Source organism: Palaemon carinicauda, chromosome 24 (genome assembly GCF_036898095.1).
Source record: "Palaemon carinicauda isolate YSFRI2023 chromosome 24, ASM3689809v2, whole genome shotgun sequence".
Taxonomy (NCBI): Eukaryota; Metazoa; Arthropoda; class Malacostraca; order Decapoda; family Palaemonidae; genus Palaemon; species Palaemon carinicauda.
The window spans coordinates 10434994-10453026 of record NC_090748.1 but is presented as its reverse complement, the minus strand read 5'-3'; the positions used below and the strand labels follow the sequence as shown (position 1 = coordinate 10453026).

At 33.1% G+C, this 18033-nt stretch overlaps 1 protein-coding gene across 1 annotated transcript in view; it reads left to right on the top strand.

Annotated features, from left to right (window-relative positions):
* LOC137618072 (carbohydrate sulfotransferase 11-like) overlaps positions 1-18033 on the top strand; it is a 136582-nt gene that overhangs the window by 114374 nt on the left and 4175 nt on the right. Inside the window, exons 4-7 of the mRNA XM_068348040.1 lie at positions 6403-6501; positions 12086-12210; positions 12963-13170; positions 16614-16748. Coding sequence (XP_068204141.1) covers positions 6403-6501; positions 12086-12210; positions 12963-13170; positions 16614-16748 — 567 coding nt within the window. The remainder of the gene's footprint in view (positions 1-6402; positions 6502-12085; positions 12211-12962; positions 13171-16613; positions 16749-18033) is intronic.

Sequence of the window (18033 nt, the reverse complement as noted above, 5' to 3'; positions counted from 1 at the left end):
ATCGATATTGTTATTATCATTATTATTATTATTATGAGACGGAGGCTGTTATTATTATTATTATTATTATTATTATTATTATTATTATTATTGTTACTAATACTAGCCAAGCTACAACCCTATTTGGAAAAGCAAGATGCTATAAGGCCAAGGGTTCCAACAGGGGAAAATAGCCCAGTGAGGAAAGGAAATAAGGAAATAGATAAACGATATAAGAAGTAATGAAAAATCAAAATGAAATATTTAAAAAAAACATTAACAACATTGAAACAGATATTTCATAATTATACTATAAAAAGACTTATGTCAGCCTTTTCAACATAAAAACATTTGCTGCAACTTTGAACTTTTGAAGTTCCATCGATTCAACTACCCGATTAGGAAGATAATTCCACAACTTGGTCACAGCTGGAATAAAATTTCAAGAATACTGTGTTATTAGATTTCAAACTTGAAGAAGATTATGGAGAATCTCTTTAAATCATACTGCTTGAAGTTTCGTGAATATGTCGTTCGCCAGAAGGGTTACTGCTGCCAAGGTTTAGGTACACTGTTAAAAAACCCCGTAATTTTAAGCAGAAATTCTTCTTAAAAATATATTGTCCTCATCCGAATTTCAGTAAAATACAGGCAACTGTAAATTTTACCCTACTTTGTTAGAAAGGGGTTAATTTCAATTTGTACTTTCTATATGAACACTGTTTAAAAAAAGTTATTTTAATCGGAAATTCTCCGTAAAAATATACTGTTCTCAGCCGTATTTCAGTAAAATTCAGGCAACTGTAATTTTTACCCTACTTTGTTATTATCTTTTGTTATTATCTTTTTTTACGGGTGACCGTACTATCAATCTTTTTACGTCAAAATATCCGTTTTTTAAACGGTAAATGCCTGGCAACATTTATTTCAGGATTTTTACCGGTCTTTTTTTACGGCAACTTTTTTAACTGTATATACCTCGACCGTGACTGCTGGTGCTTTATGAAAGCAAGTTGTTCGCTTTCTAAAACGCTACCATTCTTCTGCCTCTCGATCTACTTGTTTTTTTTTTTTGTTGTTTCTTCTTCTCATTAAATCTTGAATAGAAATTACTCTTTTTTTTTTTTTTTGCACGGAAATATTGGCATAATCATTAGTTTATCTTTTCTTAGTTTTGTATTTTAACTGATGATCATAGCTAAATCAAATCTTCTTTCTATACATACATATATATATATATATATATATGTATATATATATATGTATATATATATGTATATATATACATATATATATATATGTATATATATACATATATATATACATATATATATATATATGTGTATATATATATATATATATATACATATATATATATATATATATATATGCATATATAATTATATATATATAATTATATCTATATCTATATCTATATCTATCTATATATATATATATATATATATATATATTATTTTTAGCAAGTTTTGGTTCGCCTGCTTGCTTGCTTGGTATGCAAAGATTGCAATCACATCCTTATGAGTAAAACACCTCATTTAAGCAGCATATATCCTTAACTCAATCTTAATACGCTTTCCTTATCTGGTATCACGAACAAGCAAATGATAACAAACCAACATAGTATGGGTGGCCCTGACTAGTACAGCTTTGCTGAGTATGGCGATATTCGAACCCTTTCAACACAGGTATCCCCACTCAGATAGGGACTTATACCGGTGACTGAATAATCCTACACTAAGCTCTGTCAATAATTCATTTTTATTCACAACGCAAAATTTGATGTATGTAGCTTGATGCATGTTGTACAGTAAAATGTCCTTTGATGAGATTAGTGCATCGTCGTTTACTTCCAAATTTCTCCCATCTTAAAGTTTTTCATAATTCTGATCAACCTTTACATTCAGATCTTCCTGGACAGTTCCTTTCTGTTCGTAATACTAGGCAAGCAGTTAAATCTAATATTCAGGCCCCCTCCGTCATGATGCTCAATACTACATAGTATTCTAGAAATTTTATTCCAGCTATGGCCAAGTTGTGGAATGATCTTCCTAATCGGATGGTTGAATCGGTAGAACTTCAAAAGCTCAAACGTGCAGCAAGTATAATTACGTTGAACAGGCTGACTAAGTCTTTTTATAGTTTATATATGAAATATATGTTATTGCTGTTTTTAAAATATTCTATTTTGATTGACCATTATTTCTCATATCGTTTATTCATCCTTATTTTTTTCCCTTACTGGACTATTTTTCTCTGTTGGAGCCCTTGGGCTTATAGTATCTTGCTTTTGAAACTAGGGTTGTAGCTTACCATATAATAATAATAATAATAATTATGTGAATCCTGGAAATGGTCTGATTGCAGAGTCCCTCTGCAAAGGCCTTGTTATCCCCCCCCCACCCCTTCAAAAACGAAATTCCTTGAAGAAAACTTAAAATATACGAAGAAAGAAATCTTCCTGCAGAACAGAACAGTAAACAGAACGTAATTTTACCTTCGCCTTGAATGTCTGAGAACCAATATGATTATCTGACTTCTTTCTTTATCGACATTACTGTAACATGAGCGTGACGCATGCCAGTATACTCTACTGATAGGCCTACACTGTATAAATTAGCCGTAAATAAAACGGTTAAAATCCTGGAATAAATGTTGCCAGATATTTAAGCTTTTAAAAACGGATATATTGGCGTAAAGGAGTCGTATTACGGTCACCATCCCGTAGAATATGATAATAAAGTAGCGTAAAATTACGGTCGCCTGTATTTTACTGAAATACGGCTGAGAACAGTATATTTTCACGGAGAATTTCCGATTAAAATCACGGTTCTTTTTTAGCAGTGTACTTAGGACGCATAAATAGGAACAGTTTTGGTTTACTAACATAAAGTTTATTATCCACCTCTATATATCAACATTTAGTTTTGAATTTTGCGTTCGATTTTACCCTTATAGCAGACCGGAAAAAAGGATTATATCATGCCAGTGCTTGTAAAATTTATTGTAAATGAAAACCATACTCGTGAACGGCGATTATTAAGCCGTTCATAAATGGCAGAGGCAAGGGACATTGCCCTAAAAAGCAGGAGAATGCCCTAGAGACTGACCCTAATTACATATGATCAGCACCCAAGGTCACTCTCCACCCAAGCTAGGACCAAGGAGGGCCAGGCAGCGGCTGCTGATGACTCAGCAGATAGACCTATAGGCTCTGCCAAACCCCCCATCCTTAGCTCACAAGGATAGTGAAGTTGCAGTGACCAAAGGAACTAACGAGTTTGAGAGGGACTCGAACCCCAGTCTGTGGATCACTATTTAGGGCAGCTGTTTCCTTGCAGTCTTGCATTTTAGCAAAAAGCTAAAGGCCCACTGTCAATACCAGTGGGAACTGCCGCCTTGCAGTTGGACTATTAAGTCATAGGTTATGCCCACTGCCAATAACTGTGGTTGATGACTGCAAGGGCATGCGATCGCAAAACCTCTCTGCTAAATTATAAACCATCCATGATGCTTTTAGGAATATGTATGCGGCTAGAGGGTCCCCAGTAAGCATCGGACAACTGACCTCTTGATTTAGGGTCAACGGTGGGAAAGAAGAAAGCGGTAAGAGCTTTTCTAAAAAAAATAAAAAATGAACGAAAACTTAATTGTTGATTCCCTTCTCACCAATAAACTCACCGAAGATGTCCTACAGTTTTAACGGGAAGGAAGATTAACATCTTAACAAAAAAAAAAAAAAAAAAAAAAAAAAAAAAACCTAATAATTGATGGAATTATGAAACTTTATGCTTGACAGTTTTTTTATTTCATCCCGTGATACTTTCTATAAAGAGGAATATGGATTTATTGTGAACAGTCTAAAGAACAGCATTAGATAATTTACATTTAAACCGCAATAATTAACCTCATTTAACGCATATGAATCGTTTGTATGAAATTTGTTGCTGGTATCTTGTGAATTCTAGATCAAGACCAATTCTAATTATTTGATTTTCTTCAAATTCAAGACATTAATACTATGAGCCGAATTAAAAAAAATTGGAAATAGACAGCAAAATAGTCTTTTGAGATATCTTACCCAAATCAGAGATACCACTGACTAAATTTGCCATACAGGAAATACACTTTTGAATTATCCTGTATGTTCACATGTTCATGAACCTCACTGTTAAAAAAACCCCGTAATTCTAATCGGAAATTCTCCGTGAAAATATACGGGTCTCAGACATATTTCAGTAAATAACAGGTGACTGTAATTTTACCCTGCTTTATTATTATATTTTTATGGGTTGATGACCGTAATATCACTCCTTTACGTCAATATATCATTAATAAAACGGTAAAAGTCTTGGAATAAATGTTGCTAGGCATTTAGCGTTTTTTAATGTAATTTTTAAGTGCTTGATATCTTAGTTAAAGTATGCTTACCGTGTAATTTGTTTCAAGAGTGATAATGTTTGCTTCCCAAAATTTTCAGAGTAAAATAAATTGAGTTAATCCACAAACAGCCACTGCTTCCAAGTATTTTGACCAAGTGGCTGCAGATGCCCACTATAAATCTAACCAAATTTTCTACCCTATCTCACTTATTGAATATTTATAAATCGTTTGTCTTGAATAAAACTCAAAATGAAAAAAAATTAAACGTAAAAGAATAAAAAGATAAAAAGATGAAAAATAGAAGAAAATAGAAAAAATAGAAAAACAAAAAAAGATAAAAAAATGAAATATAGAAGAAAATAGAAAAAAATAGAAAAATAAAAAAAAATTAAAAAAAAAAGATAAAAAGCTTATTTTAAATGAAAATCCCACTCCTAACCAGCATTAAGTAGAATCAGATACAAGTAAGAAATTATGCTTTTCCATCCTAACACCAAAGGAAAGATTATGGGAGCTATCCGAATAAAAATAAGATTCCAAAGCCAAAAGTCTATAGAAAATCCAATTTTTTCACTATGATAAATCGTACATCTGATTTAAATAAAAATCACTTTCACGAAGAACAATTAAACGTGGACATTCAGTAAACTATAGTCAAGAAAACTATCTCTTATCATGTCAATTTAAAAATAATCGAATAAACATAGTTTAAAAAAAAAAAAAAACTAGGATGGTAGATTTATACATATAATGTTTGTGTTGATAAATATATGAACAAATAGATAAACACATATGTATGTATAAATTGGTATGTATATACAATTGGCATTTTTCGTATTATTTTCATATACTGTAACCTTTCATCACAAAATATAATGGTCTTTTTTTTCTTGATGTCGAAAACTAAGAGAAATCCATCACTCAAAGTAACATCAAAGGATATACCGAAAACCAAATAAATACTTTGCTATTGCCTTTCGATAAATCAATTAAATGGCCCCCCCCTTTTTTTTTTTGTTACAACGAAATTTCAGAATAAACCGAAAAGAAATTGGCAACTACATATATATTTATTCACTCGAGGCAAGACAAAATCTATCACGATACCAGTTACAGTGATTAGCGATTCGTTTCAACGAGTTTGTTAAAGTCATGAGAATTCTCTTTGGAGATTTCTTCTGGAATATCTAATTACAGGAAAAGACGAGAAAGCAGGATTTCCGTTCAACATACAGATAACAACTAAAAATATTGTATTCCGTACAGTTACATCTTCTGTAAATCAATACTGAGGCAATAGTGTTTTACACTAAGGATGGAAAAGCAATAAAGTAACATAGGAAGGTTCATGGTATTTTCAAAAATTATATTGTATGGGTATGAGAGAGAGAGAGAGAGAGAGAGAGAGAGAGAGAGATAATAAAAACAACTGGATTTCCTACAAAAAGTACTGAATGAGAGAGAGAGAGAGAGAGAGAGAGAGAGAGAGAGAGAATTGTAGATAATAATAAAAACAACTGAGAGAGAGAGAGAGAGAGAGAGAGAGAGAGAGAGAGAATTATAAATAATAAAAACAACTGCATTTCCTACATAAAGTATTTAAAGAGAGAGAGAGAGAGAGAGAGAGAGAGAGAGAGAGAGGAGAATGATTTGAAGTTCTCTGGCATCCTGACATCGGTCATTGACGCAGAGAGAGAGAGAGAGAGAGAGAGAGAGAGAGAGAGAGAATTATAAATAATAAAAACAACTGCATTTCCTACAGAAAGTATTTAAAGAGAGAGAGAGAGAGAGAGAGAGAGAGAGAGAGAGAATAATTTGAAGTTTTCTGGCATCCTGACATCGGTCACTGACGCAGAGAGAGAGAGAGAGAGAGAGAGAGAGAGAGAGAGAGAGAGCTCGTTATAGATTATAATAAAAACTGGATTTCCTACGAAAAATACTTATATAAGTCATGCCCTATTTGTACTGGATTACTTTGATTAGCTATTATGAATTATTCGCATTCTCTTCTCTATCCTACAGGTAGCGTCAACAACATGGATGATCAACTTCCTGCGACTGAGCCACTTCAATGAAAACAATCCTGCCATTCCAGACGACAAGCCTGAATTGCAGTTCAGTGTAAGGAATAAAAAAAACTTCCTTTATAAATAAGTTTTTTTTTCTGAAAATTTAATTATCAAAATATAGGTTGATTCATGACGAAGGTTTTTGAAAAGAGGAGAATTTTTCGTTCTAAAAGTCAACAGTATAAGAGGAACTATTCAGATTGGTTAACTATCGAGTTCGTCATCTGCGCACGGTGCGTGTAAGGGTTTGGGGTACTAACAAGTACAGTTGGACGCATGAATTCCTGGCTCTCTTTACTCTGAGGAAGTGCACCCTTTCACACCGTAACTGCTCGGTGAGGTCTTGTGTGTAGTCCCACCCGCCACCTATATCATCTCTCCCTACAGACGCTGTTTAGTTACAAGCCGCGCAGTAAGGAGTGATTCGGTACATTTCCTTAGAGCGAGATGTACCAGGAATACCTGTGTCCAACTGTACATCTAATTTGGCTCTTCCAGGAAGAGGTTTTGATACATCCACAGCAAAAAGAAATATTTTCTATAAAAATATTTACTTGTTTTTGCAGTTCTTGATTGTTCAGATATCAGATTTACATTTTTTCTTAAAAGATTAGGTTACAATGATTACCTTCATGTTTTACAATGCCTCTTATACTTCGTGATTAAAGACAAATATATAACAATGTTTGTAGTTATAATTCTTTTCACATTTAATTTCATAAAAGTATTTTATTGCAGTTGTATAAAATCGTGCTAAAAACAGTTAAAAAAAAAAAGAATTAAAAAAATAAATATTTTATGGTTGCTCATCGTACTCCCAAAAAGGAAATTAAGGACTCTAAGACTGTCAAGGCTTTTATAAAGTAGTCTAGAATACTGGTCATCATATACCTGTAGGTTGAATATCTAATTCAGGAAACGAAGTATTATTTATAAAAAGCTAACGCCACATTAATAAACTGTAAGAAAAAAACCGTAATTTTTATCGAAAATTCTCTGTAAAGATAAACTGTTCTCAGCCGTATTTCAGTAATATACACGCGACCGTAATTTTTACCTTACTTTGTTATTATCTTTCACTGGTTGGTGATTGTAATATCACTCTTTTACGTCAATATAGCCATTTTTAAGACGGTAAAGATCCCTGAATAAATGTTGCCAAAATTGTACCGTATTTTAATGCAAGTTTTAAACATATATATATATATATATATATATATATATATGTACAGTATATATACATACATATATATGTATGTATATATATACATACGTATATATATGTACAGTATATATATGCATACATATATATGTATGTATATATATACATACATATATATATGTATATATATACATACATATATATATGTATATATACATACATATATATATATTTTATATATATATATATATATATATATGTATATATACATACATATATATATGTATATATACACATACATATATATATGTATATATACATATATATATGTATATATACATACATATATATATATATGTATATATACATACATATATATATGTATATATACATACATATATATATATGTATATATACATACATATATATATGTATATATACAAACATTTATATATGTATATATACATACATATATATATGTATATATACATACATATATATATGTATATATACATACATATATATATGTATATATACATACATATATATATATATATATATATATATATATATATATATATAATGCTTCGTTCGCTAAATCTGATATTCAACCAACAGGATATATTCTAACTAATATTATAGACTACCTTATATAATCCATGTTCTACAGCCGAGATTGAAAGGAGAAACTACACCACTCCTGACTTGCACTGATGGTAAAACGGGGGAGAGCCTGGTCACTTTGGAACTATCTAGAGAAGAAAATGCTTAAGAATACTGCTGATAAAACCATAATGATATCGACATCAGAATTTAGGAGATAGTAAACTCGGAATGCTATGCGAAACAAGCTCAGAACAACCCAAATTTCGAACCGATACAGAAAATGAGTTAAAAAAGCCTAACAGTTTCTGATAATTACGAAAACTCCTACATAATGCAAATAAGAAACATTGCCGATACAGAAAATGCGTTATAAAACACAACAGTTTTTGGTAATTACGAAAAATTCTACATAATGCAAATAAGAAACATTGCCGATACAGAAAATGAGTTAAAAAAGCCTAACAGTTTTCTGATAATTACGAAAACTTCTACATAATGGAAATAAGAAACATTGCCGATACAGAAAATGCGTTATAAAATACAACAGTTTTTGATAATTACGAAAACCTCTACATAATGCAAATAAGAAACATTACCGATACAGAAAATGCGTTATAAAATACAACAGTTTTTGATAATTACGAAAACCTCTACATAATGCAAATAAGAAACATTACATGTTAGGGAAAATGATTGACAAAGATCTGGAATCATAACATCTATGGTCACTGATGACGAAAGTTATGGAAAAAAAGCAATGTTTAATAGATAACAATATGCTTTAAAATGAGAGAGTTCTGGGGAGCATGGAACCCTCTCATTGTCATACTAAAACCTATAAAACTACATCATATTTTCTCTAGAACAATTCGAAATAAGTAAAAAAAACACTAATTGAAATACTTACATACTGTATGGTCTAACAGTATCATTCCACCTTGTCAAAAGTAATTCCATGATCTTCTGATGGTAAAACTTATCGCACATATTAATTTCCTGGTATGATTATTGTTTGCTTGTTCAACAGGTTATCAATTACTAGAAGTGATCAAGGAATACGCGCTTACTTAAGCGGACGAGAAAGACAACAAGAGAATCACCAGACGCAACACTATCATCATCAAATAAATTTGAACGAATGAAAAATTTCTCGCAAATAGATTTATTAATGGACTCGTCCACGTGAGCGATTTGTTAACCTCCAACACTGGTTTCATTTAAATAACTGAACCTTCAAAAGGTTTTCTAGCTCCTACGTCATCACTCTTAATTATACCTCTTGAACTGCCCCAGTAGTGGTAGTTCCAAGCATGCTTAAACATAGCTACTGTTCTTAAATAAAAGATATAATCATATTTATCTTGATTTTGGATCTTCAATCACCTACCTCATCCTTCACAGTATTTCAAATTACATTCCGCACCTGCAGTTTCGTAATGCTCTACATTAATTACAATATTTCTAGTTCTGGTGTGAACCACTTACGAATGGGTTTATTGCATTTCAAAGGTAAGTTTATCATAACACTGGAGAACCTCTTTGCGGTATGTTCCACTTCTGGTTAATTAAGGTTCTTGTACAAAAATAAACACGAATCATTATTATTCATTGGTTAGTCACAAAATTTACTACTTATTTCTTTTCCGTTCAGATAGCAGGTATACAAACAACTGCTTCACTTGTTAGTGGTGTTTATCTGATAGTTAATAACGACTTGTTGCATAGTCAACAACAAAAATCCGTGGAGATTGACAATATTTACTTAAGCATTAGAAAAGGATAGTTTCAAGACCAGTTGTAAACATTACAATGGATTCTAGGTCAGTTCCATTTACTTTTCATTTCCAAAAGAATATCTCAGGAAGTTACCTTTAAAGAATTAGTATCAATATTATAAGTTCTGGAAATGTATTTGTGCTGTAAACAATTGTTAACATATCAAACACAACTATCCATGAGCTTTTATAATAAATACAGAATTACATGTGTTATTATAGTAGCTAATACCATACATAGTAAAAATGCATCTGACCTGGTAATCTTATAAATTAGATTTACGCACGGAAAAAAACTGACCTTATGTTACGCTTGAATAGACGAAAGCCATCTCGGGAGATCAAGCAATTGAAAAAAAATGTTTTCATAGTAATCAAAGCAATATTTATAGCACCTTTCGGCAATTATGATTGCGCACAAGTTGACAAAAGGTTATACATATTAAATATCAGCACAAACAATTAAAGGTCGCTCATGAATATCATAGGCAAGGGACAGTGATATTGCCCTAGCTGGCAGGATAATGCCCTTATTACATATGATCAGCGCCCAAGCCCCCTCTCCATCCAAGCTAGGACCAAGGAGAGCCAGGCAATGGGTGCTGATGACTCAGCAGATAGACCTATAGGCCCCCCAAACCCCCTTAGCTCACAAGGATGGTGAGCTTGCAGCGACCAAAGGAACTAACGATTCTCAGCGGGACTCGAACCTCAGTCTGGCAATCACCAGGCGAGGACGCTACCACCAGACCACCGCAACCCTTAAAAATAAGCAGCACTCCTTGCAGAGGAAATAACGTATTTTCAAATTATATACATTAGCTGTTGATTAAAGTAAATTCTTTTAATATAATGGAAACTGAGAGAATATTCGTAATATCCCTACTCGGTAATAAAAAAAAAATGACAAAATGATAAAATCATTTGGAATTAGCCATACTACCTAACAAGAACCTTAGAATGTCACCACAGGAATAAAAAGGGGAATTGAAGATACAGTGACCTGACTAGAATTTAGAAAGGATTCATGATCATTATATCAAAGTATAATTGCTACCAGAGCATTGAAGCTTCAAAGAATAATTTATCCAAGTTTCATGGCATAGTTCCTCAAAGTTTCCCGGTATGATTCATCGAATTTTCCTGACATAATTCCTCGGAGTTTCATGGCATAATTCCTCAAAGTTTTATGACTTACTTCCTCGAAGTTTCATGGCACAATTCTATGAAATTTCCTGGAAAATTTCTTCGAAGTTTTACTGCATACTTCATCCAAATTTCATGGCATAATTTCTTGAAATTTCATGGCATAATTCCTCAATTTTAACGGCATAATTCCTCAAAGCTTCATGGCATAATTCCCCGAAGTTTCATGGCATACTTCCTGAAAGTTTCGTGGCATAATTCCTCAAAGTATCATGGCCCAATTCCTAGCGAAGTTTCATGGCAAAAATCGTCGAGGTTTAATTGCACAATTCCTTGCCAAATTTCATGACACTAATCTTCGAAATACCTTGGCAAATTTCTTTGAAGTTTCATGGCATAATTCCTCGAAGTTTTATTGCATAGTTCCTCGCAAATGTTCATCTCCTACTTCCTCAAAGTTTCATTACATAATTCCCCGAAGTTTTATTGCATAGTTCTTCACGGAGGTTCATCGCATACTTCCTCAAAGTTTCGTGACATAATTCCTCGACGTTTCATGGGATAACTCCTCAAAGTTTCATGGCATACTTCTTCAAAGTTTCATAGCATAATTCTTCAAAGTTTCATGGCACACTTCCTCAAAGTTTCATGGCATAATTCCTCAAAATTTCATGACACACTTCCTCAAAGTTTCATGGCATAATTCTTCAAAGTTTCATGGCACACTTCAACAAAATTTCAAGACATACTTCCTCAAAGTTTCATGGCATAATTCCTAAAATTTCAGGTCATAATTCCTCGAAGTTTTATGGTATAATTCCTCGAATTTTTATGGCATAATTCCTCACAGTTTCATGGCATAATTCCCCAAAGTTTCATGGAATAATTCCTCAAAGTTTCATGGCATAATTTCTCAAAGTTTCATGGCATACTTCCTCCTCTTGCAGCATGTCTTTGGAGCGCGCCATGATATTGCATTTGATTACTACCCGCCTCCCTCTTCGGCAGCTGAAAAAGCAAGAGTTCTGAAGAAAAGCTTGAGGATGATTATCGTCAGACATCCTTTTACCAGGTACGTTTTTGAAAAGCTGACTTGTTGTAAACCTACATGAATTTTACGTGGTAATCTGACTCTTATATTACCACTGCGTTCAGATATACATCCATACGTACGTACACTGGATATAATGCTAAGGCCTGATTAAGTGTTAATGCTAAGTGTATTAGTTGATTTACACATGAAAAACGAGCACTTGAATACACTTATGCACTTAGACACACTTACATACTTACATATAAATACTTGTAGGTACATGAAAAGACACATTTCACATGTACCAGTATTGTCATGATTATTATCATTGTATGTATTATTTACTGCATTATCATGATTATCATTATTGTACGTATTATTAACCGTATTATGTACTTTCAACCATTATTTCAGATGTTGCATATCATTAGATTAATTCCTGTAATGTTATTGATATGATATGGCAACATTGAGTCAGCATTGGCAACACTTATCTGTTGTGTTCCCATGATGCAGTCTGTTTGTCTTAGTCCCCTTAGCTGATAAGTTATCTTTCATTGTATCCCACGTAACTTGTATATTTACTCAAATAGACATTGAAAACCTACTTTTTAAGTTGTATCCTTGCCCCACCAATTAAGGTTAAGGAGGTTACCAACACGTACAATACTTATTAGTTATTCTAATGAACAAAACTGCTTGGAAGCGAATGGAAAACAAAAGAACACTTTCACTCTAGAAATGTCTCTAAATCTAATTTAGTTAACAATTATCCTTTCCCAAACTACCAGATTGTTATCTGCTTATCGCGACAAGATGATAAAGATGCATCCAGGACCAGCTAAATTCCAGTTCAGGAAGACGCAGGTGAAGATTATCGCCAAATACCGACCTTTGAATTCAACCAACAAATCTCCTCATCCGACTTTCCCCGAATTTGTGCAGTATGTCATTGATGAGACGGCGAATCTAACGTCTGCAAAATCGTGGCAACGAAATGTGAGTAAATTTTGTCTTTGAGCTTTCGTGAACACCAAATTACATTGCCCAGTAATGTGCTATACACTGGTAAAAAAAAAAAAAAAAAAAAAAACTTAATGTCAATCGGAAACTATCCGTATAAAATATACTGTTCTCAGCCGTATTTCAATAAAATATAGGCGACCGTAATTTTACCATACTTTATCACTATCTTTTACGGGTTGGTGACCGTGATATCACTCATTTACGTCAATATATTCGTTTTTAAAACGGTAAAACAACTGGAATAAAAGTTGACAGACATTTACCGTTTTTTATTAATGCAAATTTTTAACAGTTGGAGCAACCTTTGTGATATCATTTGATGAGTCTCTAATCTCGTTTAATGATGAATTCATTATATAAGATATATAGGATTATTAATAACTTAGAGTATTTTTTGAACTCTGGGATTCTATATATTAAGTTGCACTTTAGCATTTCTATAACGTCATTACAAGGTTAAATACTATAGTCAATTTCTTTTAGCGATGCAGATTTGCACCGACTCGCAGCGGTGCCCTTTTAGCTCGGAAAAGTTTCCTGGTCGCTGATTGGTTGGACGAGATAATTCTAACCAATCAGCGATCAGGAAACTTTTCCGAGCTATAAGGGCACCGCTGCGAGTCGGTGCAAATCTGCCTCGATAAAAGAAATGGACTTATAGTATTGCAAACGTTGTCTGATTAACATACACTGTTAAAAATTTGTATTGAAAAAACGATAAAAGTCTGGAAACATTTATTCCAAATTTTCTACCGTTTTAAAAACGGTTATATTGACGTAAAAGAGTGATATTACGGTCACCAATCGGTAAAAGATAATAAACAAGTAAGGAAAAATTACGGTCGCCTGTATTTTATTGAAATACGGTAGAGAACAGTATATCTTTACAGAGAATTTCCGATAAAAATCCCGTTTTTTTTTAAGTGTATAAAAGTCGAACTAATGCTTATAAAGATGAAGAAATTTCTTGTTAGAAGCTTCCAACTTCGAATAGTGCATGATTATTGAATAATGGCAGCAACTTGCATAATTTATTATTATCATTATTGTTATTGCTAGCCAAGCTACAACCCTAGTTGGAAAAGCAAGATGCTATAAGGCCAAGGGCTCCCACAGGGAAAAGTAGCCCAGTGAGGAAAGGAAATAAATAAATATGAGAAAAAATTAACAATAAGATTTTAAAATTTTCTCTAGAAATTCGTATTTACAGTAAATTTACCATTTTTCCACAAGCCTATTAGTATATACTGCTGCTCGGTATAATTTGAAGGCTGCTTTGACGATTTCGTTAGTTTTCAAAAACCTCTTTTCAAAAAGGTGATGTTTTTTTTTTTATCTTTTCTCCGTTACTATACTTTTTTTCCCGAAATTCATCAGAAGTTAATCTTTCTAAATCAACAATGTATTGCTTATAGTAAAGATCCTCTTAGCATTCAAATAAGCAGCACGCCTTGCAGAGGAAATAGCGTAATTTCAAATTATATGCATCAGTTGTTGAGCAAAGAAAATGCTTTGAAAAAAATAGAAATTAAGCGGAATATTCGTAATATGAAAATATAGCAATACATCGGGAAACCATCTAAACAATCACCTAATTATATCGTTGACATACCCTTAAAAATAACCGTAATTTTAATCGGAAATTCTCCGTAAATATATACTGTTCTCAGCCGTATTTAATTAAAATAGTAACCATAATCTTACCTTAATTTGTTATTATCCTCTACGGGTTGGTGACCGTAATATCACTCCTCTACGTCAATATATCCGTTTAATAACGGCAATTGCCTGGCAATATTTATTCCAGGATTTGACCGTTTCTTTATGGCAAATTTTTAAGTGTATGGTATCCCCATCAATGGTATGTCAATCAACTATGAGGTGTCAAGGGGCTTAAGAAATTCGTTTGGCCGCCCCTACCATTCCCAAATTCTATTAGCACCTACATAGGCCTCTCTATTACAGATCAAGTGAGCCTAAATATTGCTTTTAATATTGCATTGCTGATCGCATTTCCTATTTCCCTGCTGATATATAATTATTTCGCTGGTGTCAATATTCTCCTACACTGTTAAAGAAATCCGTAATTTTAATCGGAAATTCTCCATAGAAATATACTGTTCACAGTCCTATTTGAGTAAAACACAGGCAACTGTAATTTTACCATAATTTATTATGATCTTTTACGAGTTGGTGACCGTAATATCACTCCTTTACGTCAATATATCCGTTTTTTGAAACAGTAAAAATCCTGGGATAAATGTTCCCAGGCTTTTACCGTTTTTTTTTTAATGCAAATTGTCAAGTGTACCCCATCCCCTCCCAATACTTTACCTGACACCCCGACCCCAGCAAACAAAGTATTACTTTTAATTATTTGCTATTTCATCTTACAGCAAACGTCATTAACCATATTCTTGAACTAAATATTTGAATTATGAACTTATTCATGGTTAAAAATTTACCGTAAAAAACGGTAAAAATCCTGGAATAAATGTTGCCAGGCATTTACCGTTTCAAAAACGTATATATTGACGTAAACAAGTGATATTACGGTTACCAACCGGTATAGAAGATAATAACAAAGTAGGGTACAATTACGGTCGCCTGTATTTTATTGAACTAAGACTGAAAACATTATATTCTTACAGAGAATTTCCGATTAAACTAACAGTTTTTTAACAGTGTACTTTAAAATGAAGTAATTAGAGATATTTCTTATGGGATTATTTGTTAATATTTGTACTGCAGCAAAGTATTCTACATAGGGAACGAGTAAAATACAATATAATTGAACCTTTATAAATTATAAAAAAATTTCCCCTTGACTTATCTTTAAGACTTGATACAAATTAGTCTAAGAAATCTACCAACATTCTGTTTTAAATTTATCCTTTCCCCTAATGATATATACAGAATCCTTTTGTGCGCCTAGACATTATAATAAACTGCCAACTGAAATGAAGGACCTAAAGGGAGCAATTGAATTTAAGAAGAAACTAAAGACATTACTTTTCACAAGATCATATGATTTGGAAGATGCTACAATCAAAGAATTGTATAAGTTATAATGAAAACGTTTCGTTAGATGATTAACATGGACCCGCCCGAGAAGTAGTTCACGCGACTTCAGTGGAGGGTTGGATTTAAACCCAAATAAGTAAAGTAACTAAGTAAAGTATTAGGGTAGTTTGTGGCGATACGACCAAGCGTCCTAATTTGCTTATTATCGCTCCGACTGTTATCTTGTATAGAATAAAAACGTTTGGAAATGGTCTACGGATCCCGCCAAAATCGTTTTTAGAACGACGGCCACAGATCAGAATATTCCCGTTTTCTACGGGATCTGGTCGTCACCCTACAAACGCTCCAAGTATTATTCTGATCAGATTCGATGTTATCTCATCCCTGCGCAGGTTAAGTGTTGGGTGTCATATTGGGCGCAGTGCAACATCTGCACCACAGACTACAACATCATCATGAAGTTAGAAACAATGAGTGAGGACGAACAATTCCTGATTACTCTCTCGAAACTCAAGGAACTGAAGAAGGTAATTATAAACTTAAATCAAAATGATCTCTGTCGTACAAAATAAGTAGGATTCTAACCGTTCCAAGGATATGACTGTGAAACTTATCCTGTTTATTCTTAATGATAGTCTGTCTCACAGAACAAGTAATTATAAACTTAAATAAAAATCATCTCTGTCGTACAAAATAAGTAGGATTCTAACCGTTCTAAGGATATGACTGTGAAATTTATCCTGTTTATTCTTAATGATGTCTGTCTCTCAGAATAAGTAGAATTCTAGCTGTTCCCCGGGATATTACTCTGTGAAATTTATAATAGAAAAGACTATAATCTGTGATCTTAGGACAAGATTAGAAATGCATTATAATATAGAACATAAAAATATTCACACATGCGACTAAAATGATCTAATATCTATGTTTAAGTAATATGAATGTTAGTCTATTATCGGCATGACCAGTACTACGCGACAGCTATAGTCCATTTCCTTTAGCAATGCATATTTGCACCGACTCGCAGCGGTGCCCTTTTCGCTCGGAAAAGTTTCTGGATCGCTGATTGGTAGTACGAGATAATTCCAACAATCAGCGATCCGGAAACTTTTCCGAGCTAAAAGGGCACCGCTGCGAGTCGGTGCAAATATGCATCGCTAAAAGAAATGGACTATAGTGTATCGTAAGATCTGCAGGCAAAGAATGATAAGAATAATGAAAGATCTTATGCATCATACAAAAAATCTGAATCAGGTTTGCCAAGCTGGCCTTTTTTAAGGCCAACAAACCCCCCCCCCCTCAAATTTGGCCTTTTTGAAATAGGTTGGCCTTTAGTAATATCGTGAAAAAAGGTGGGCCTTAAATACTATATTTCTGGCCTTTTTCTAATAATGCGTTGGCCATTTAAAGCTGTGGTTGGCCTTTTCTCATTTAGAAAAACTTGGGAACCCCGAATTCTGAATGAAGAAGATCCACTGTCCTAGACATACCAATAATCATACTTTGAATATAGTTAGAATTTTACTTAATCCCTCTATAATTCTCCCCACCCACTAGTTTTTGGCTAGATTTCTTTCAAAATATTCAGAATCCACCTGTCTATGCTCAGGAGATAGGATCTATGCAAAGAGAGTACCATCCTCTGAATAAGCAATGCCAAATGATACCTTTGTAAACTGACACACACACACACAAAAAAAAAAAAAAAAAAGTAAAAAAATAAAGGGCCATGAATACTACCTTGAGGAGTATCAAAAATTACACATGTAGTCACTGATGATCATTAACAACGATTCCTTGTAGTTTTCATAA